Consider the following 21,639-nt stretch of genomic DNA (forward strand, 5'->3'; position numbering starts at 1 on the left):
CAGGCTGATGGGGGGTCTTTTATAGGACTTATGGGTTACCTTCCCCCAAACGACGTCGTTCTTTTTATTTATTTATTTATTTATTTCTAAAACATTTGGGTTAAATTAATATTGTTAAAATAACTTTTAAATTATGTAAAAACCCTATCCCCAAAACGACGTCGTTTTTTTTATTTATTTATAAAACATTTGGGCTAAATTAATATTGTTAAAATAACTTTTAAATTATGTAAAAACCCTAAGATAAAATATCCAAAATTGAGACTTAATTTATTGATATATCGATAAAATATAATAATAATAATAATAATAATAAATAAGTTTTAAGAATTATAATTACGAATTAAATTATAATTATTATTATTGGAATTAGTGAATTAATTCTCAATATTGACATTGAATGATTTATGAATATAATGGACTTAATAATTCCATTCCTATGCCAATAAACCTTAAACTCGGGAAATAAATATTTATTTTAATTTTAAAAATTGGGATAATTCGACTTATTCACTCAAAAAAATTAAATAATATATTTTTAAAAATATCTGAATTAAGAAAAATGTTAAATTAAATAATATTTATTTTAAATTTTTTGAATGAAAATTTGGAGTGCCATGGTACATATTATTTTCGAGTCTCAATTTCTATTTAAAAGTTAAAAGATTTTTATTTTAAAAAATTGTAAAAAAAAATAATTAATTAAAATAAATGAGGTGTGTTGGATTAAAATTTTCTTTTCCTTTTTGGAGGGACATGATGAAAAATTAAGTGATTAAAAAAATATAATTATAGAAATTAGAAGGGTTAATTAAAGCTTTAATTTGATGATTATTATAATAATGTAAAAATAAGCATAGAAATTAGGGAAGGAGGGCATTATCGTAATTTAGGGGATCTTTCTGGAAAAAGGCAATGGATTTGACAGGTCATGGGGTGGGTCTATCCTTGCTGTCCTTATCCTCAATAGTAACACTTTCCAGAGTGTCATCTTTTTCTTTTTAATCATATTTTGTCTCTCTCATTTTTTATTTTTCTTTTAAATTTTAGCTTTTTCGGGATTCTTAATTCTCCTTTAATGAACTTTTTATTTTTTAAAATTAAACTTTTAAATTTTAATTTTATATTTTTAGACGAACCCGACTACTCTCTACAATCGTATGATATTGTCTATTTTGAGCATAAGCTTTCATGGCTTTGGTCTGTGCTTCCCAAAAAGACTTACACAGATAGAGAGTATTCTTTGTTTATGAACTCATGATCATTTTTTAAATTAGTAGAGGTGGGACTTTGATCATCCACTATATATATCAAATTCTAACATTTTAATTTAAATACAATATAAAAATCACACGCTTTCTAGTTAAACGTTTTTTTTTTTTTAATACATAAGTTTAATTTCTAAAAATAAAAAATTAAAAAAAAACTCAAATACTTATCTAACAAGCTTTAATTAATTAAGTTTAAATAATTGGTCGATAATTTTAATTTTGTTAAAAAATTAAAAAATAACAAATAATTTAACATAACACTAACTCAATTAACATTATTTATTTAGTTTGGACTACGAGTATTAAATATTAATTTATTTGGTAAAAAAATGAAAATTACTAATTTTATTATTTAGAAAATGTAATAAATTATTTATTAATAATAATAATAAAAAAAAAATTGGTGAAGGTTGGTGGATTTGGATTATTTAAAAGAAAAAAGGAAAAAAAGTGGGGGAGGGCAAAAAGGTAATTTAACAAAACGGCGAAGTTATTGATGATGGATTCCAGCTTTTAGCTCCCTCCGTAGAGCAACCGGATTTAACCTTTTATTAACGGTACGAAAATCAGAGCCACAGAAGAGAAGCAAAGAGGAAACAAACAAAACCGAATCGAGTGGCTGAGATCAACTGACCGTTTTCTGACCGTTACGAGGCCCACGTGTGGTTCCCACACCTCTTGGGCCGCGAGAGTAATAATGAAACTCTTTGAGGGGCATTTAGCAATATAAAAAGACGTGGGAGGGGGGGAATTAGAATTTACCCCAAACTTAGAGGTCGAGATAAAGTTATAGTAAAGTTGCACTTGCCTTTTCAAATTCTTGTTTCGGAATTAATTAGGACTGTGTTATCGTGAGATCTCACGACAGTTGGAGGAGGGAATAAAACATTATTTATAAGACTGTAATTACCGACTCGTCTTAAAACTGTGAGGCTAACTACAATACGTAACAAGCTAAAACAGACAATATTAGCTAGTAGTAGGCTTGGACTGTTACAACTATGTGACCTAATCACTGAGAAACTCGTGTTCGAGATCGAAGTGAAGGCTCGAACAACATTGGAGTTATATGTTGATCAAGCATGAGCTCAACCTATCTACCAACTTGAGTACACGATGCTACTTGCACATAACTTGTTAATTAATTAGATAACTCATTTTCTGAGCTATGCAATCCTAATCAACTCGGCTCAACACCAATTTGAACTAAGACCTAACTCAAGCTCCGAGTGTACATGGCCCAATACCACTAAGAACTAAATTAAGCTTCTAGAGTCGAAAATATATATCTTAACAAATTTTGAGAAGGAAATAACGCCAACGCATGTGCCCTAATCAACAGAGTTACCCACAAAAAGGGGTCATTGGGACCACCAATCTCACACCAAATATTTCAAATGTTTCAACTTTCATTTTTGAGAATTGAGAATGGTCCAGGTGGGCTCGATCCTCATTTTTCTATTACAAGTACTTAGATGTTAAGACCTGACCAAATTGTTCGGGTGGTAAAGATTTTTCAACTCAAAATAAGTAAGGAATCTAATTCAACTCAACTATAAAAAATAATAATAATAATAAATAAATAAACTTTTAGTCGAGCGTGAGTGTCGGGTCGGGTCGGGTCGGGTCATAAACTTACCTATTAACATTTCCGAGCTGACCCATGGAACGAGGGTGAGGTGAGAGTGGTTGACAGCTCATACCCATTGGATGCCTCACTGCCATATGGGATTGTGCGAACATCATTCACATGGAGCCTTTAGGACCCCAAAACCCCATCCCAACCAACCCACCCTTTCCATCACATTCATAGCCATTCATCTACTTTACATTGTAGGTTGATGATTGGACAATATACAAATTACAATTTTCCTTTTGTTTAAAGGGCTCGTTTTGTTTTCAAGTTATAACTTACTAGTATTGAGTTAGTCATGGTCATATTTGTCTAAGAAGTGTTGTATGTAATCTCTCTTGCCCATATGTTTTTTTTTTTTTGTGATATCCCAGATCGATTGGAGAGAAAAACGAGTGTTAGTGAGGATGCTGGACCCTGAAGGGAGAGGGAAATAACATTGATTTGGAGAGGGGAACAAGTGTTAGGGAAGACACTGGGCCCCGAAAGGAGGTGAATTGTGAGATCCCACATCAGTTCGATAGGGAAGACACTGGGCCCCGAAAGGAGGTGAATTGTGAGATCCCACGTAAGTTCGAGAGGGGAATGAGACATTTTTCATAAAGGTGGAGAAACCTCTCCCTAACAAAAGCGTTTTAAAAACTTTGAGGGAAGCATAGAAGGGAAAGCCTAAAGAAGACAATATCTGCTAGCGTTGACTTTTTTTTTAAATTGTTCTCAACTAACTTTCTTGCTCAAAATTGTCTGTGAAGTCCAATTTTTACACAGCTACCTTGTTCGTAGGGTTTAGAACAAATGTCACACAATTGTTATCTTGGAGCCAAAAGAGTGCGATTGTGACAACTGACAAGTACAACATTCGTCATTGATGTGTTGAAGAAAGGTACAAGAGAGAAAAATATTAACCGTTCGTTATTCTCGTCGACCTCGACCTCGACGTGGATAATGGTTAGCAAACATCACAAAGAGAAAAACATGCACAGATACATGATATATACAATTTGAATCATCCAATTAAAGAATACATCAAAAGTTCATAGCCAAGTTAGTTCTTATCAGTAACTATAAAACATCACAAAGACAGGCAGGCTTGATCACATTCCTAATATATAGAACAAGATTATATATGCTATGAACACTACAATATGATATACATATAATGAAGAGTCTATAACTTTTCTTCATATTAATCCTCATTGATGAGCAGATGGGCATGAGGGCAGGCCCTCTCTGGTTCTCCTTTTGTCCACAGAATCCCCAAATCTCCTCTCTTCTTCCCCAGTGTCAAAAGGGTTCCTAGATCGAGACGTGAACTATCCGGTCACGTGGGGTAATCGATATTCAAGATACGAACATGTTTTGATATGTGTTAATCATGGGGATAGTTTTTTGTGTTTGACTAACTCGAGTTCGTTTGTTTCTAGTTCTTAACACGGTTGCCAATGGTGTTGGGTGTAAGGTAACTTACCGAGCGTAAACGGGACGATGTAAAGCAGCGCAGGCTGGCCATGACCATCCATCAGGTTCAAAGCAACATAGGTGATCAGAAGACCTGACAAACATTTCAATAAAACTTTCAAGATATGGACCAAACATCAGAAACTAGCCTTTTTATAAACACTATTTAGAGAACACTTTTTAAGCATATACCTGACCCATAAGCAAGCATTGCTGGTAAGAAGTAACCGAGCCGGAGGCTCTTATTTGCCAACCAGTCATACCTGTAAGGATATCCGAAGCATTCATTATGTAGTGGCTTTAATAGATGGAGATGGACTGACAAGCTTTGAACAGATGGTTCCTCACAAACAGTTTCGAAACAAAACATATCTTTGTAACTACTCAAGCTCCTAGGGAGAGGTTTCCACACCCTTATAAGAAATGTTTTGATTAGGAGAAGGGAACAAAACATTTCTTATAAGGGTGTGGAAACCTCTCATTAGTAAACGCGTTTTAAAACCTTGAGGTGAAGCCTGAAAAGGAAAGCCCAAAGAGGACAATATCTACTAACGGTGTGCTTGGGCTGTTACAAATGGTATCAAAGCCATACACCAAACGGTGTGCCAGCGAGGACGTTGGAACCCTGATGGGGGTGGTTTGTGAAATCCCGCATCGGATGGAGAGGGGAATGAAGCATTCCTTATAAGGGTGTGAAAACCTCTCCCTAGTAAACAATATTTGCTAGCGGTGTGCTTTGGCTGTTACAAATGGTATCAAAGCCATACACCAGGCAGTGTGTCAGCGAGGACATTGGGCCCCCAAGTGGGTGGATTGTGAGATCCCACATCGGATGGAGAGGGAAATGAAGCATTCCTTATAAGGGTGTGAAAACCTCTCCCTAGTAGACGCGTTTTAAAACCTTGAGAGGAAGCCCGAAAGAGAAAGTCCAAAAAGAACAATATCTGCTAGCGGTGTGTTTAGGCTATTACAAATGATATCAAAGTCATACACCAAACGGTGTGCCAGCAAGAACGCTGGCCCCCGATGAGGGTGGTTTGTGAGATCCCACATCAGATGGAGAGGTGAACGAAACATTCCTTATAAGGGTTTGAAAATCTTTCCTTAGTAGACGCATTTTAAAACCTTGAGGGAAAGTCTGAAAGAGCACATCGGTTGGAGAGGGGAACGAAACATTCCTTATAAGGGCATGAAAACCTCTCCCTAGCGGACGCATTTTAAAACCTTGAAGGGAAGCCTAGAAGGGAAAGCCCAAAGAGAACAATATCTGCTAGCGGTAGGCTTGGACCCAACAGATAAAATATACAACGAGAAAGCTTGCAAAAAGGTAAGACGACAAAGCATAAACCTGAGAGAAAACGCTACAACGAGACCAGGTAAAAGGATATCACCAAATCCAATAATGCTATAACCACCCCATGGATCAAACATGCGAGGGATCTTTAGCAGCATTGGGATGCCATCCTCTCCGCTTTTATCACCACGAGCTACCTGTCATGATTTTTAATAGCAACTCAGTAAAGTACTTGTGAGTTCATCTTCTTCTAGACTACGACAATGCTAGTGATAATGGTACTCTCTCCTTACCACAATCATCACACTTTCATTGAACAACTTCTTAGAAACAAAGACCCAAAAGATATCATATAGGAAGGCACAACTGAGCAGCACTGTTCCAACCTTGCAAACACTCAAATCCAATCAAGTGAGATAAATTTTAAGAGGGAGTGTTCAAGTATACAGAGTTCCAAAATGGGTACCTTGAGATTTGGTATGCGAACTATTTGAAGAACTGTAATGATCAGTGCAATTCCCTGGTTAACAAAGCATCATAACAAGAAGTTAGCTGGTTACATTATTAGACAGTAATAGGTTCTTGCTGACACCATTTTCTTACAAGTATGTCTTGACCGATCCAGGCAAATGACACGTTTCGATAAACAGCCCAAAGAACAGCAAATGCTATGCAGAATGGAGAAACAGCCAGTGTGAGGTATGAAACAGCTCCAAAGAATGGCACTTTGATGTATGATTCTCCAACATGTTTAAAGCATCTGCATGATCATATGCATGTATCAGCATTTCACTGTTTTATACAGTTCAGACTAAGCAATTCTTCATCAAGCTCCAACTATTTATACAAGTTAAATTTTGGACATTCTATCTCAAGCTAACGAGGGCTACCGTCATCATAACATACTCTCAGTCTCGAAAATAGGATAGGACATTTGCTAAGGCCAACCAAGTAAGTGGCCTTACTATCGGCTCGGTCGGAAGACTTTCCTTATATATGAAGACACGTACCCCGTAGCTCTTGCATGTGTCATTTATGCTTTTAGGGCCTCGAAGGAGTGGATTGTGAAATCCCACATCGATTGGAGAGAGGAACGAACGTCGGCGAGGACGTTGGGCCCCGAAGGGGAGTAGAAAGTCAACTAAGGCTAACTAAGTAAGTGACCTTACTATCGGCTCGATCGGAAGACTTTCCTTATATATGAAGACACGTACCCAGTGACCCTTGCACGTGTCATTTATGCTTTAGGGCCCCGAAGGGGTGGATTGTGAGATCCCAAATCAATTGGATAGAGGAACGAGTGTCAGGGAGGACACTGGACCCCGAAGGAGGGGGTGAATTATGAGATCCCATATCAATTGGAGAGAGGAATGAAACATTACTGACAGACGTGTTTTAAAAACCTTGAGTTGAAGCCTAAAAGGAAAACCCAAAGAGGACAATATCTGCTCAGAGTGGACTGGGGCGGTTAGATCTTTGATATCAGCCTCTTCTTGTCAAGGAGAACTAACACTTTTGATATTAAAAAGAATGAATGTTTACTAAGTTATCTATGAGCACCTACTATATGATATCAGTAACTAAATTGATCTGTTCGCTCTTGTATCAGCTAAGTATTCTATAAATGTCAATTGTAGCAAGGGCACAATCAATTTTACCTTGACAATAAAGCGACCAAACAAGTTTGCAAGCCCTCTGCACCTCCTATGCAGAAAAGGACAACCAAAAGCTCGATGAACCAATACGACATGAGTTTGTATAGCAAAATCAAAAAGCACGAAGCAACGACAACAAACAGGACGGCTGATGCCATGTTGATATACACAGGGCTGCCCACATCTTCAGCATTTTGAATATCATCTGCACCATCCTATAAGAACTTGTAACTCATCAAGTATACCTTATCTATTAGAAGAACAACACCTTAGCGAACAATATGAGAAAGGTTACCTTTAGTAGTTTGTCCTGCTCAATGGCAGCTTCTCTAGCACTCCAGGCAGACCAAAAGGATGAGCATAAGATCGTACCGACAGCCATCAACCATAAGAATACTTCAGCTATGTCGACAGGTGGTCGTAGTGGAGAGTAGAGCTGAACAGACACTTCAGAGTCCAAAAACTTTTAAGGAATGACAAAAAGTTGATTTGCTAATTTCAAATGCCAATTAATGAAATGACTGTTATGATTGCACAACAACGCACACACTCGATCTAGATGAACATAAAGAACAAGAGAGAACATGCAAGGAAGAATATTGACTAAATGTTTATATTGATGACTTTAGATATATACAGTAATAGAGAATGCAGAAAGTATATTTTTAAAGCTATGGTTCAGTTTACTATATATAACTTTACTAGATATAATCATCTACTATATATAGCTCTACCAGCTTTTTGTTAGGAATCATGACTCTCCATAATGGTATGATATTGTCCACTTTGAGCATAAGCTCTCATGACTTTGCTCTGGACTTCCCCAAAAGGCCTCATACCAAAAGGCCTCATACCAATAGAGATCCCAAAAGAACTCATACCAATAGAGATGTATTCCTTATTTACAAACACATGATCGACCCATTAATTAGTCAATGTGGGATTCTCTCCCAACAATCCTCGAACAAAGTACACCATAGAGCCTCCCCTAAGGCCTATGGAGCCCTCGAACAACCTCCCCTTAATTGAAGCTCGACTCCTTTCTTTGGAGTTCTCAAACAAAGTACATCCTCTGTTCGACACTTGAGTCACTTTTGACTACACTTTTGAGGTTCCCAACTTCTTTGTTCGACATTTGAAGATTCTATTGACATGACCAAGTTAAGAGCATGGCTCTGATACCATGTTAGGAATCACGTCTCTCTACAATAGTATAATATTATCCACTTTGAGGATAAGCTCTCACGGCTTTACTTTAGGCTTCCCCAAAAAGCCTCGTACTAAAGGAGATGTATTCCTTACTCTAAACCCATGATTAACCCCTTAATTAGCCAATATGGAGCTCTCTCCCAACAATCTTAAACACTTTTTACTATAAATAGTCGTTTACTATATATGACCATTTTCCATGTATAACAATTGAATAAGCTATAAATAAGCACCAGACTACGTAATCCAACCAAAACGATCAATTGCGAGTAAAATTAGTGTTTTGTACGTAAAGCATACCTGATGAATTGCTGATCAGCATCTTCTCCAAGCTTGTACCAGCATCTTGTGGGAGCATGACAGCAGGTATATGTATATCAAGATCAGTCTCATCAGGATCACAAACCATCTTGTAAAGCTCTGAAAAGACCAGAAGCATGTTTAGAGGATATGAAAGCTGAAGAACATTAGGCAAATCTAAACACAAATAGCTACCATCACTTGCCTCTTTGGTTATTTACTATGAGTATAGCTGAAGCACCTGCAGCTTCTGCAATATTTGCTTTAGTAGTAAATTTGCAGTGACCTCGATCCACCATGATTATATCTCCAGAAAGCTAACAAATGACAAGTTTCATGCATGGTTAATTATTGTGCCTAAGGTTTCAACCTTCATGCCACTAGAAGAAGTACCTTGCTCTTTGGCACACCGCAACAATCACGGGGATGTGCAAGGACTAGGCGTGTTTGGTTTGCATTTTTCTCCTTTGACACGATGGTAGCGCCAAATCTAGCACCAACGCCGACAAATTCACTAGCTTCTTTGCCATCAAGCCAAGTTTGAACTTTCACCTAACAGGTACAAAGACAAATTAAGCCATACTAACCAAAAAAAGGTAGAACTACTCAAATAAATTAGCATACAGTCTCATAAATAAGTTGTATTCAACATCAACCGGCAACCAAGCATTGGGTTCTGAATCGGCAACAAGAACAGCAGAAAGAATAGACCATAGATTAATGGCACTATATGTGAGATCCAACATTGGATGGGGAGGAAATCGAAACATTCTTTATAAGGGCGTGGAAACCTCTCCCTAGCAAATGCGTTTTAAAAACCTTGAGAGGAAGTCCGAGAGAGGAAGCTCAAAGGGATAATATCTGTTAGTGGTGGGCTTGGGCCGTTACAAATGGTATCAAAGCCAGACACCGGACGATAATGCCAGCGAGGAGGCTAAGCCATGAAAGGGGGTGGACACGAGGCAGTGTCCTAGCAGGACGCTGGGCCCCGAAGGGGGTGGATTGTGAGATCCTACATCGATTGGAGAGGAGAATGAAGCATTCTTTATAAGGGTGTGGAAACCTCTCCCTAGCAAACACGTTTTAAAAACCTCGAGGAAAAGCTTAAAGAGAATAATATCTGCTGACGGTAGGCTTGATCCGTTACAAATGGTATCAAAGACAGACACCGGACGATGTGCCAACAAGGAGGCTGAGCCTTGAAAGGGGGTGGACACGAGGTAGTGTGTTAACAGGACACTGGTCCCCGAAGGGGGTAGATTGTGAGATCTCATATTGGTTGGGGAGGAGAACGAAGTTTTTTTTATAAGGATATGGAAACCTCTCCAACTTGACGGAAAGCCCAAAAGGAAAAATAGAAAGAGGACAATATGGGCTTGGTGTACTGGAAGAAAAATAAGTACACAGTCATGTTCACAGATAACAGACAATCTTCACCAAGGTATCCTTTGCACCTTTTTCAGGAAGAGTATCACCCATTATGAAGTACACAAACTAAAACGACCTACAGCCGCAGGAAAGGAAGTTGACTTCGTTGACCTGGATTGAAACAAAGACACAATACACACCGAGGTGGGAACTGAAGTATTCTACATATACATCAAGGCCGACCTACTGATAAACAAACGGAAGAAAAAATTGACTCCATTGATGCATCAACCGATAGAACGTAAAAGCATGAGATCTTCATATAAACAAACTAGAGAGAATCATAAGAAACTACATCTCAAAAAACTAAACACAGACCAATTCATCTGAAGCAAAACAAACTAGAAATGATCATATGAAATGTCCAAATGGAGTTGAAAAATCAAAGAAATGAAGGTATTGGGTAAAGGAAGAACAAATGTTGAAACCCAATCAAAACCCAGATCCAATAAATGGAAACAAATTACTCGAGCACAAACAAAAACAGCCAAAGGGTATATTACCAGAATGAAATCGTTCTCACAGCCAGGCTTTTTGGGAGTCAAATCGTCATGATGAACAATATCCCCAGCCGTCACATGACAAGGAAAAATCAGCAGCAAAACCAGAGCGGATATGGTGAACCCACCAAGAAAACGCCTCTGGAAATCCATAAAATCTGATTTCCACAGCAAAAAAGCTTCAAAAACAGCGATGGCTCTTCTTCTTCTTCCTTCGCTCAGTTCGGAGTACACCCAAAACAGCGAACAGAGCTCAGAATCGGATATAAAAAAAGGGGAAAACGTAGAATTCAAGAACAACTGTAGATTAATGATTTAAAGCAGATTTTATGTCACAAAATAAAGAGAATAATGGATCTAATGGATTAAAGAATAAGTGAAATATTGTGGAAACGAACATGTTTATGGGAAGTGAGGACGAAATTGATGGCGTGTATGAATCTTTGCGGCGTTTCGGGTAAACGGGGTTTCCGTACGAACTACCGTTGGAAACGGCGGGAACCTTTTTAACGACATAATTAGACAATAATCGTCGACGTTCTTTTTTTTTTTTTTTTTTTTTTTTTTTTNTTTGCAGAAAAGGACCTCCACTTCCTAATAATTGCACTTCATTGCCCATGTGTATTTTTTTACTATTACTCCTTAGTTAATTCAAAATAACTTTTACTTTTTCCTTCTTCTCCACGGTAAATTTGTAAGGGTAAAAATCCAATATTTATTATTATTTTATTATTAGGAAAATGACTAATTACGAATAAATAAAAATAAATATAAAGAATCTCTAATTTCATTTTGACATAAATAAAATCTATTCTCCTTGGAGGCCGAATGTCACAATAGCACTTTTAATGGCAGCGGACTTGCGATTGTGCGGCACTCACTTTCAAACGACAAGTGGGCTAAGCTAATTCGTTCTGTGTCGCCTACAACCAAGCGATGTATGCTCGAGTTTCTGGCCTCGGTTTTAAGAGAAAGTTTTAGAAAGCGAGCACAGAGAGAGAGATTTTTGAAAGAGACGTTATATAAGCAAGCAAGAGAGAAATAACAACTTACAGTATATAACCTTAGGTAGGGAGAAGTTGACAACTAATCGTATCCCCCTGTAGTATATTATGAGGCATTTCATGTTTGACAGGTCTAGACATGATATTTCTGAAACGTCATACTTCCTAGAAATACAAAAGTAAAACACTAGAATATGAAAAGACATAAAGGGTTGGGCTTATCATGGGCATGCAGCCATGGGCAACACGCCTTGGACGAGCATGACCGTGACACCCAGCGTCCTTATTGACACGCTAACAGTTGGATCTCACAATCCACCCCTTTGGGGTCTAGCGTCCTCATTGACACACTGTTCGTTGTTTAGCTCTGATACAATTTGTAATAGTCAAATCCCACTGTTAACAAATATTGCCCCCTTTGACCCGTTATGTATTGTCGTCAGCTTTACAGTTTTAAAATGAGTCTGCTCGTAAGAAAGTTTCTTCCTGCTTAAAAAAATGTTTCGTTTCCTTTTTCAACCGATGTGGAATCTCACAATTAAAGGATCAACCTGCAAAATAACGTGGCTATTATATGTGAGTGTAACGTAATTTAGTGAATAAATGGGGCGAGTTTGGCAAATAGTGGAAAGTATGTGGATAGATAAGGAATTGACTACAGAAGCAACTTAGCCAAAGCTTACCATAAATCCCTCGACATGAAGGACAGTGTGTGTTCTCTGCCGTTAGACCAACCATGTGGTTATGGCAAACGTCAGGGCAAGTGACCCCATCCTTCTAAAATTACGGAACTACCCTCCATCACGCATCGGTAGTCATGTCCTTATCTTAATTTAGTCAGCTTAATAAAATTCTCAAATATTAAATAAAGAAATTGTGAGCCTCCAATGTTTAGTCATAGTGTCTCGGGTGTTGAACAAAGAGTGTACTTTGTTTGAGAATTCCGAACAAATGGTGTACTTTATTCAAGGACGTTAGAGAAAAAGTTGTTGTCTAAAAAATTCAAGCCCCACACCCATCGCAAAGTTGATAGCGTAGAATTAGTTGCTGCTTATCCAACCAAGGCGATCGAGGCAACTATGAAGACATATGGACAGTCGTGATAGAGACCATGTAACAGCACAAGTCCACTTCTAGCAAATATGGTTCCCTCTGGGCTTTCCTTCTTGTGCTTCCTCTCAAAGTTTTTAAAACGTGTCTGGTAGGGAAAGTTTTCCGCACCATTGTAAAAATGTTTCGTTTTCCTTTTCAACCGATGTGTGATCTCACAATCTACCATCTTTCGAGGTCTAGTGTGCTCGCGGGCACTCGTTTCTCTCTTTGATGCATGAATATGTTCCGCATAGAAATGCTCGTTAATCTCCTCCGAGTCCATCAACGCCTTCAAGATCATCGTTCTTAATTCAAATACTCAGCATTCTCATAAGCATCCTCGACGTCAGCAATGTGCGACAAGTAAGTAGACTGATGCTGAAACTTTCGAAACTCCATGCCCAACATTGTTCGGAGCTTCCGGTGGGCCATCGTCGTTGACGAGGTCCGGTGGGAAACGATGTCGTATTCTAAATTGGGCCGGTTGCTGTAATTGGGCTTTCTTGTGATCCACTTTCTCCTAAGCAAAATCTGGGCCCATCATTTGTAAACTTGGGCCTTTTACAAATAAAATCATTTATATCCATTATTTTATACTAAATACATTTCAATTCCTTAACTATCCCCCTAGTTTCCACTATTTGCCAAAGTGGCCCTTTTATTCCCGAAATTACATTATTTTGCACGTGAGTCCTTTAATCGTGAGATCCTATTCCTCTAAGGGTGTGAAAATCTATTTCTTTTTAGTAGACACATTTTAAAATCATGAGACTGACGACGATACATAACGGGTCAAAGTAGACAATATCTACTAACAATGGGTATAGGCGGTTACAAATAGTATTAGAGCCAGACACCGAACACTGGACCCATGAGAGTGGATTGTGAAATCTCACACTTCTTTAAAATCGTGACGATGATACATAACGGGCCAAAGTAGACAATATCTGCTAACAGTGGATTTAGGGCGTTACAAATGATATCAGAGCCAGACACTGAACAGTTGACCTATGGGGTGGATTGTGAGATCCCACATTTCTTATGAGAATATGGAAATCTCTCCCTAACGTACGCGTTTTAAAACCGTGAGGTTGACCACGCAACGGGTCAAAGCGGACAATATCCAAATTATACCCGTCGTATTGGTCACGACAAAGGGTTTGCTGGATCGCGTTGGCAAATCGACCCTAAAGTTCTCGTTTTGTTTGTAAAATAGTGACATTATTCCAATGCTAAGATGAGAAAGGACCATTGTTATTTATTGTTATAGCAATCCCACCAAATGAAGGAAGCCCATTGAAGAAGGGGAATGGAATATTGGACTCAAAGTGTAGGCATTTATTTGGTCATTAAAGATCGCTCATTGTACCAACTAACCTAACATTCCACATCTCTTGCCTTCCCATCTCCGCACGCCAAGGGGAGGACTCGCCAACCATGCCCTTCAACCCATGTGCGTTTGTCTTCAACTCTCTACGTGACGATGCAAACGTCGATGGAGACCTTGTCGAGACCGGAATGGAGAATGTTAACATGCTCGGGTCGGGTACCCAATGATAAGAACTCCTCAGAGAATTGATTATTCCCGTCATTCTTCTGATGAGGAAATAGTTTTTGTGGGAAACAGTTTTTCTTCGAGTCAATGCATCAGACCTGATTAGTAGACTTGAAGTTTGTTTCCACATGACCTGATCAATTCTAGTAAAATTGGTTCTCGAGAATCATATAATTTTGTATTTATGGGGATTAACATAATAGTTTGGCATCTGATTAAAAAAAATGGATTTTTGATCATGTGGGTCGGTTGCCTGAAGATTGATTTATCCTCCAAGTAGTAACTCGATCTAGTATGAATGTAGGCCCAACACGTTCCTATAACGAGTCGCTCAATTTACACTTTCCTTTTTGTACAAATACAACGAGCCAGCTAGATTTACAGTGAGGAAGGATATGAGCATCAACTCAGTCACCATCGAGCTCAAGAGGGGCCACGTTCTCCTTTTGGTAGCAGCCTCGAGGTACTAGTTGATGAGACTTTTACTTTTTTGGAGTCCATAGGTTAAAGTAAGTCTCCAGACCCATAAACTTATGTGATCAACCACACGCAAAAATGAGAATCCAAACATTTATCTTTTAATTAAGAACATATGTCCGGAAGAATTTCTATTTTTTTTTTTTTTTACTATTTTCATAAAAACATATTAATTTTGTAATTGAGTTACATATTTTAATTAAATGTTAAAACTAAATAGATATTTTACAAATTAATTTTTATTAAAAATTAATAAATAACTCAAACTAATTCGTATTTTAGTTTAAACAATTTACGACCCGAACATTTAGATTAAGTCACGATAGGAAAATAATTATATTTTTTATGAAATAAAATAAAACAGAAAAGAAAATATAAATTTCAATTTTCATCCCCAAATTTCAAAATTCAAGTAATGATAGAAAACTGAACCAATGGCGTACAAGCATCGCCCACTGGTTTTTGTCTCGCTCATCAATGGCAGCCGAACAATACGACATCGTTTCCACAAATACCGAGACCCTCTACACCCCAGTGCGACGTCGTACGCAGGACAATCCAATGCCAAAACTGCGAAGGGTAACATGGAATTGGGGCATAGCGAGGGAAAGCAACCTCACAATTGCTTGAGTGTAAAGCTTACTTTCTGCAAATTGGCAGTCCATTTCGCCATTAATCAATCCAAGAACCAATACCCATAATTCACCTTTCTTCCCTTTTCGTTTTCTATATTTGTCCCATTTCATTCCCTTTTCTCTCCCCTCTTCGTCTTCTTCGTTTTCCCCTGTTTTCCCCCTCTTACATAGCTGTTTTCACTGTTCTTGTACGAGTAATGGGTCCATCTCTGTTCCCTTCATTTGCTTATTGCGGATTCAAGCCGACCCAGGTGCCCCATTTCTCTGTTTCTTTCCATTTTTTGCTATTTACTTTGCTCTGCATGTGTAATAGTTCTTCACTTGTCACTAACACTGAGTGGAAAAAGTTCCTTTATCTTTCATTTTTGTAGCCCCATCAAACCCACTTTTTATTTTCCTTTCCTTTCTCTGGAAACAATCAGAAACGGTCCCTGCCCTTATCTTGGCTTACTTGTTAGTGCTATTTTGCTTGTTGCTAACATTAAGATGGCCTACCACTTCAGTTTTCTGTGGGGAAATGATATGAACTCTTGAGAAAACTTGGCCATTGGCCAAACAATTTCACTCAATACTCAAAACATAGCCTGTTAGCTTTCTTACTTTGTTTCATTTGAAAGAATATGTATAGGGGAAGACAATATCTTAGGAACTGTTTGTTTATTTGTATATGGCGATTTTAACTGGAGCAGGGCTTCTTGATTCTGTTCTGATGTATCCTTAATTCTAGTTTGCATTCTGTTTTATTTACTGATGGAAAAGTGTAGATCAAGATAATGATTCTTTTTTGTTCTTTTTTTATATTTGGGAAGACAATCTGTTTTGTGCTCTTTAGTAAAAGTGGTTCCATTTTGGGTACTCCTTTTTCTTTTATCACTGAGAACCATGGTTAATCATTCACCATGCCGACAGGGTAATCAACAAGATTAGTATCACGGGAGAAAAAGGCTGATCGGCATGGAGCAGGGGAGGCTGTTCTTGGAACAATTGTCCTTGAATTATTTTCAGCTGGTAAGAAATCCTCAAGATGCAATGGTGTCTGGTGAAAGGATGTCTCTCTTGCTTCTGAATTGAACTTTTTTGTTGAAATTCTTGGGTGTTCATATATGTTTTACTAGCATGCAATTGGTTGAAGTGTTCTTCCATTGATGTGTTTTGTTGGGCATCTCACTAGTAACTATGGTTCTGTTTCTTTGTTTATTCTCGCTAATGGTTCTTCGTTCATTTCCTAGTGTCATTGCTGAATACTTAGCATTACGAATCTTGTGTCACCTAAGTTATGCCATTTATTTTAGTTTGGATCTTCAAATGATGTATGATCCAAAATGGTGTACATTTCCATTATCATTAAGTAGCTTAACTGCAGGTAGTGTAAGTGTAACAACCCAAGTCCACGCTATTGTTCTTTTGAACTTTCACTTTCGGGTTTCCCCTCAGGTTATTAAAATGCGTCTGCTAGGGAGAGGTCTCCACACTCTTATAAAGAATGTTTCGTTCTCTTCCCGTACCGATGTGGGATCTCACAATCCACCCCCATTTGCACTCGTTCCCTTCTCCAATCAATGTGGGACCTCCCAGTCTGCCCCCCTTCGGGGCCCAGCATCCTTGCTAGCGCATTGCCTGGTGTCCACCCCCTCAGGGCTTAGTCTCCTCGCTAGCACATTGCCCGGTGTTTGGCTTTGATACCATTTGTAACAGCCGAAACCCACCGCTAGTAGATATTGTTCTCTTTGGGCTTTCCCTTTCGGGCTTCTCCTTTAAGTTTTTGAAACGCGTATACTAGGGAGAGATTTTCACATCTTTATAAAGAATGTTTTGTTCTCCTCTCCAACCAACGTGGGATCTCACAGTAAAACTTGGAGACACCAAGTGCACTTAATATTACGTGCTTTTGGTCATTATGTTGACCATTGGAACTGCTATCCGTCATAGAGAAGACGGATTGTGATGATCAAAAGGTTTTTTTTCCAAGTTTTAGCTTAAGCTTTTACTTCATCATAAATTATGAAACACGGCACACTCTTTACTACATTATATCTCTATCTATTTGATAATTATGGACCATTGATTGAATATTTACACTTGAGCTTTCTTGAAAATTTCTCAATGGGTAATAAACTATGAAACAACTGCAGTTGGTCATGCAAACGAGGGCTTTCTGTTAAACACTCATAAACAGGACTTCAGCAATGGGAACAAAGCATATACAGTCTAATTCTAGCATGGTGGGAAAAGTCTCAAAGAGCCACAAAATGATGTGTAAAGCTGTTGATAGGCCTAGCAAAGACCTTCATCAGCCATCTCCTAAAAGTTTGGTGACTGCATCATCAAATAAGCTAGATCCAACAGCATCCCCAACAGTAGCTTGTTGCAGAATTCGAAGATTTTGTACTTATAAAAGCTGTACGGAGTATGGCCAACATAATGAGATCAGCCTGAAATTGATTCAGAAGAATGGAGTAGCCGAGCCATTTTCGAGTAAGAAGTTTGTTCGTGTGGCTGACAAACAGTGTAAACAACTATTAGATGCATTGGGAATTTTCAACTCAAATAAGGAATTGTTTGTAAATCTACTACAGGACCCAAATTCTCTGTTAACTAAACATATCGAAGACTCCAGTGATTCACAGATGAGAACTTTCTTTGATAGCAGTTTGTCAGAAAATAAGATAAGAGAAGCGGAGGAATATAAGGAGAGTGCCTATAGTCAAAACCTGAAGCCCTGTGAGGAAAGTGATGATTCTCTATCCTTGGAAAGAATAGTTGTATTAAAGCCCAATCGAACGTGCTCGTTACGTGCGGCTATGGGAATCGATTATGGCTCCTCTCCCGAATCTCGTTCTAGTTTAGTAAAGAACGTCCAGAGTGACAAGGGAACTCTTTTTTCTTTTAGACAAATAAAGAGGAAGATGAAGCAAGCAATGAGAGTTGGGAGAAAAGAAGGTGAATGCCTATCAGCTAATGGTATGTCCAAGAAGACTCCAAAAGATGATGTTAAACTGAAAGTTATGGAGGCAGCTGATAGAGGAGTATCTAGTTCTTTTCAAGATTCCTTAAAAAGAGACCAACTAGACAAGACATTTTACTCTAGAAATGGAGACAAGACAGCTTCAACCAGTGAAAGTACTGACAAAATGGTTGGCCCGTCAGCTGTTACTGACAAACTCAAACGACCGAAATCTAAGAAGCATGAAGGCGACCAAGAGGGTTCGAGAAAAATGAAAGCAAAGCCATGGGGGTGGGTGATGTGCTTTTCTGATGATGACATATTGCCATCAAGTCATTTGAGATATTCCCATGTTAGCAATAAGAAATTTGTTTATCAGAAGAAGTCAAAGCCTCAGAATGACGAGGAACAAAGTTGCAAAACCCCAATTATTGAAGGTTTAATTATACTGTTTCTATATCTTATTTGACTCACAATTATCCCTTTAAACTAAATGAAGTGCAGCATATGCAGGGTCTGTGAAGATCGTTAAAGACATTGCTACTATACACCAGGAAAGAGATGGTTTTTGTGAAGCATCATCTGGATCTGATAACAACTCCAAGACCGGTTTTTGTCAGAGAATCAGCAAGATCGATGGCTTTGGAGAGAACGTAAATCTCGAGCTCTCCAAACCGGTGAGCTTCACTCTTTCCCTTGGAAGAACTATTTATGGGCTAGTATTCAAACGTGTTCTTGGTTGTGTCCTAAATATGCAACAAGATTCTCATGTATATCCAAATATGCTTATTCGATCTTAATCATCTCTTTCTCAAGTGTATTTTAAAAGTTTCTTGTAACGACTCAAGCCCATTGCTAGTAGATATTGTCCTCTACTTTGAGGTTTCCCTTTCGGGCTTTCCCCTTAAAGTTTTTAAAACGCGTCTGCTAGGGAGAGGTTTCCACACCCTTAAAAAAGGTGTTTCGTTCTCATCCCCAACCGATGTGCGATCTCACAATCCACCCTCCTTCAGGGCTTAACATCCTCGCTGACACTCGTTCCTTTCTCCAATCGATTTGGGACCCCCACCAAATTCACCCCCCTTCGGAGCCCAGCGTCCTTACTGGCACACTGCCTCGTGTCTACCCCCCTTCGGGGAACAACCTCCTCGCTAACACATCGCCCGGTATCTGACTCTGATACCATTTGTAACGGCCCAAGCCCACTGCTAGCAAATATTGTCCTCTTTGAGCTTTCCCTTTCGGGCTTCCTCTCAAGGTTTTTAAAACGCATCTGCTAGGGAGAGGTTTCCAAACCCTTCTAAAGGGTCTTTCGTCCTCCTCCCCAATCGATGTAGGATCTCACATTTCTATTCCTAAAGTTACTTTTCTTGAATCAAAACAAATTCGGTCTCATTGCTTCTCTCCTCTACTCTTCTCGTCTCACTGCTTCTCTCTTGAGCCCGGGTCTCACAATTTCATTGCCTCTCCTCTTCTCTTGAGTCTTTCTTTGTTTACAGTGTTTGAAGGAAAAGAAACGATTAGATTGCATTTTGTCTTTCTTCGTTCACATTTTGTATTGAGCTATAAACCCTGCAACGTGCAGAACTTGCCTTTGGAGGTTCAACCATCAGCTTTTTCAGTAGCTACACTTCCATCCAGTTCATCAAGATTGCAGACAATTGAAGATCTTGATGGTTTGTGTGATAGAAAACTGCAGCCTCTATCAGAAACCATCCACGACCAACTTTTGGCAGAAGCTGCCTCTACTAATCTTACTTCCACCTCAGGAACAGGTATGGTTAGCTTACAAAGGCAACGTTTCTTCTTTTCTTCTCTTATTTATAAACCCATTCCCCACTCTTAGTCTGATGCAAGATAGTAAAACTTCACAGCTGAGGATTGGCAAGGTACTGGTTTGGCAAGGTTGCAAGAGCTTCTAAATCCTGCCATATCTTCCTTTGATTGTTGTGGCTCCATCTCTCACTGTGTTCTTGAGCTGCTGCAAGTCTCCAAACAGAATTGGAATGAACTGTCATTGGATTGTCAGTCTTCAGCTTGGCTGCAGACATCATTTACTGACAAAGTGAAAATGTTTAGTAGCCAGTTATGTGGTGATTGTGTGCTGCTTTTCGACTATTTTAATGAAGTTCTTGAGGATGTTTTCCACTGTTATATTAGATGTTCCCCATGGTTATCACCTTATAAGGCACACATCCAAGCACCCAATAAGGAGAGTGCTTTCTATCATGAGGTTATGCAACATTTGGACTGGCCACTTTTGCAGCAGCACCCACCACAAACACTGAACCATCTTTGTTTAAGAGACTTGAGATCTAGAACATGGATCAATTGTTCAACTGAAACTGAAGACATTGTTACCATTATAGCTGAATCAGTTTTGAAAGAATTAATCATTGAAAGTGTTGTTTATCTTGGTCTGTGAAGCTTTCCTTTGCCATTATACATCTTTATCTCTGCAAATTCTGGATAAACTTGTATATTCGAGATCATGAGCCATGATTGTTAGGAAACTGTGTAATTCTTTGGCCTGATTCTATCAAGCATTTGATTTGTATAGTTGAGTTTCAGTTATATCTATGGACATCAACCGATTTTCTTTTACCTCGTTTTATGTGTTTTTCGAATGATATTAGTATTTTTTAATATCGATGTCTATGTTGGTAGTGTTTTCTCTCCTGCAGTTGCTTTTGTAGAATCGAAAATTTTAGCTCAAGAGAAGACTTGGAGGTAAATAACTCAAACAATTCAACGGGCTAGAAGTCGAGAGCTTTAAGGAATGTCATTTAATTCTCACGTTCACTTCATACTTTTCCTGTGCAAATGCTCACTCAAGTGTTTACGGTTGTTGTCTATCATCTTTACCATCTCGTGTGATTTTCATTCTCTTGTCCTTTATAAATCGACATCCGACACACTAAAAGTTACTGACTCCTTATGAGAAATGATACCATGGGAATTTGGTTATGTCAGCCTCTCTCTTTTAAGGATTGATAGGTCGCCTTCGGGATCATTGTTCCCGATCCACGTGAAAAGTACTAATAATGTCTTTTTCTCTACCAATTGAATATAGTGATATGGTGTTATACATTCTAGTAAGTTTTGAATCTCACATCACAAAAGTGATTATACCGATTGCTAAGTTACTTTCAAACATCGCTGTGAAGTTGACCGATATTATTAA

General features: G+C 38.5%; 2 protein-coding genes across 6 annotated transcripts; one reads left to right on the plus strand and one right to left on the minus strand.

Annotated features, from left to right (window-relative positions):
• Window positions 1–3,872: 3,872 nt before the first annotated feature.
• Window positions 3,873–11,194, minus strand: LOC111808400 (signal peptide peptidase-like 2). The gene is made up of 13 exons (XM_023694338.1): window positions 10,752–11,194; window positions 9,214–9,372; window positions 9,026–9,137; window positions 8,821–8,940; window positions 7,607–7,758; window positions 7,315–7,526; window positions 6,260–6,416; window positions 6,123–6,176; window positions 5,950–6,042; window positions 5,711–5,853; window positions 4,555–4,625; window positions 4,373–4,456; window positions 3,873–4,200 (listed from the first exon to the last, which is right to left on the minus strand). Exons 1-13 carry the CDS (start codon window positions 10,899–10,901, stop codon window positions 4,091–4,093), a joined length of 1,617 nt encoding a protein of 538 aa, XP_023550106.1. The 5' UTR covers window positions 10,902–11,194; the 3' UTR covers window positions 3,873–4,090.
• A 4,371-nt stretch (window positions 11,195–15,565) lies between these two features.
• LOC111808686 lies at window positions 15,566–21,059 on the plus strand. Of its 5 annotated transcripts, XM_023694824.1 has the most exons (6): window positions 15,566–15,762; window positions 16,421–16,519; window positions 17,644–18,892; window positions 18,960–19,132; window positions 20,041–20,230; window positions 20,330–21,059. In XM_023694824.1, the coding sequence occupies exons 3-6, from the start codon at window positions 17,698–17,700 to the stop codon at window positions 20,878–20,880; spliced, it is 2,109 nt and encodes a 702-aa protein (XP_023550592.1). In that variant the 5' UTR covers window positions 15,566–15,762; window positions 16,421–16,519; window positions 17,644–17,697; the 3' UTR covers window positions 20,881–21,059. The 5 variants fall into 5 exon arrangements, with proteins under 5 accessions (XP_023550592.1, XP_023550596.1, XP_023550594.1 ...); XM_023694828.1 differs by lacking the exon at window positions 15,566–15,762 and having other exon boundaries at window positions 15,777–16,519; window positions 20,313–20,473; XM_023694826.1 differs by lacking the exon at window positions 15,566–15,762 and having other exon boundaries at window positions 15,780–16,519; window positions 18,969–19,132.
• The last annotated feature ends 580 nt before the right edge of the window (window positions 21,060–21,639 follow it).

The sequence above is a fragment of the Cucurbita pepo genome, chromosome LG13 (assembly GCF_002806865.2).
Source record: "Cucurbita pepo subsp. pepo cultivar mu-cu-16 chromosome LG13, ASM280686v2, whole genome shotgun sequence".
NCBI classification, from domain to species: Eukaryota; Viridiplantae; Streptophyta; class Magnoliopsida; order Cucurbitales; family Cucurbitaceae; genus Cucurbita; species Cucurbita pepo.

Excerpts from the sequence above, each read along its gene's own strand:
- LOC111808400 (XM_023694338.1), bottom strand. The coding sequence starts at position 10,901 with ATGGATTTCCAGAGGCGTTTTCTTGGTGGGTTCACCATATCCGCTCTG. Across the intron at positions 6,177-6,259 it reads GGATCGGTCAAGACATACTT|GGAATTGCACTGATCATTAC; the intron begins GTAAGAAAATGG and ends TTTGTTAACCAG. Across the intron at positions 4,626-5,710 it reads GTTGTAGCGTTTTCTCTCAG|GTATGACTGGTTGGCAAATA; the intron begins GTTTATGCTTTG and ends ATATCCTTACAG.
- LOC111808686 (XM_023694824.1), top strand. The coding sequence starts at position 17,698 with ATGGGAACAAAGCATATACAGTCTAATTCTAGCATGGTGGGAAAAGTC. Across the intron at positions 18,893-18,959 it reads CAAAACCCCAATTATTGAAG|CATATGCAGGGTCTGTGAAG; the intron begins GTTTAATTATAC and ends AATGAAGTGCAG. Across the intron at positions 19,133-20,040 it reads ATCTCGAGCTCTCCAAACCG|AACTTGCCTTTGGAGGTTCA; the intron begins GTGAGCTTCACT and ends TGCAACGTGCAG.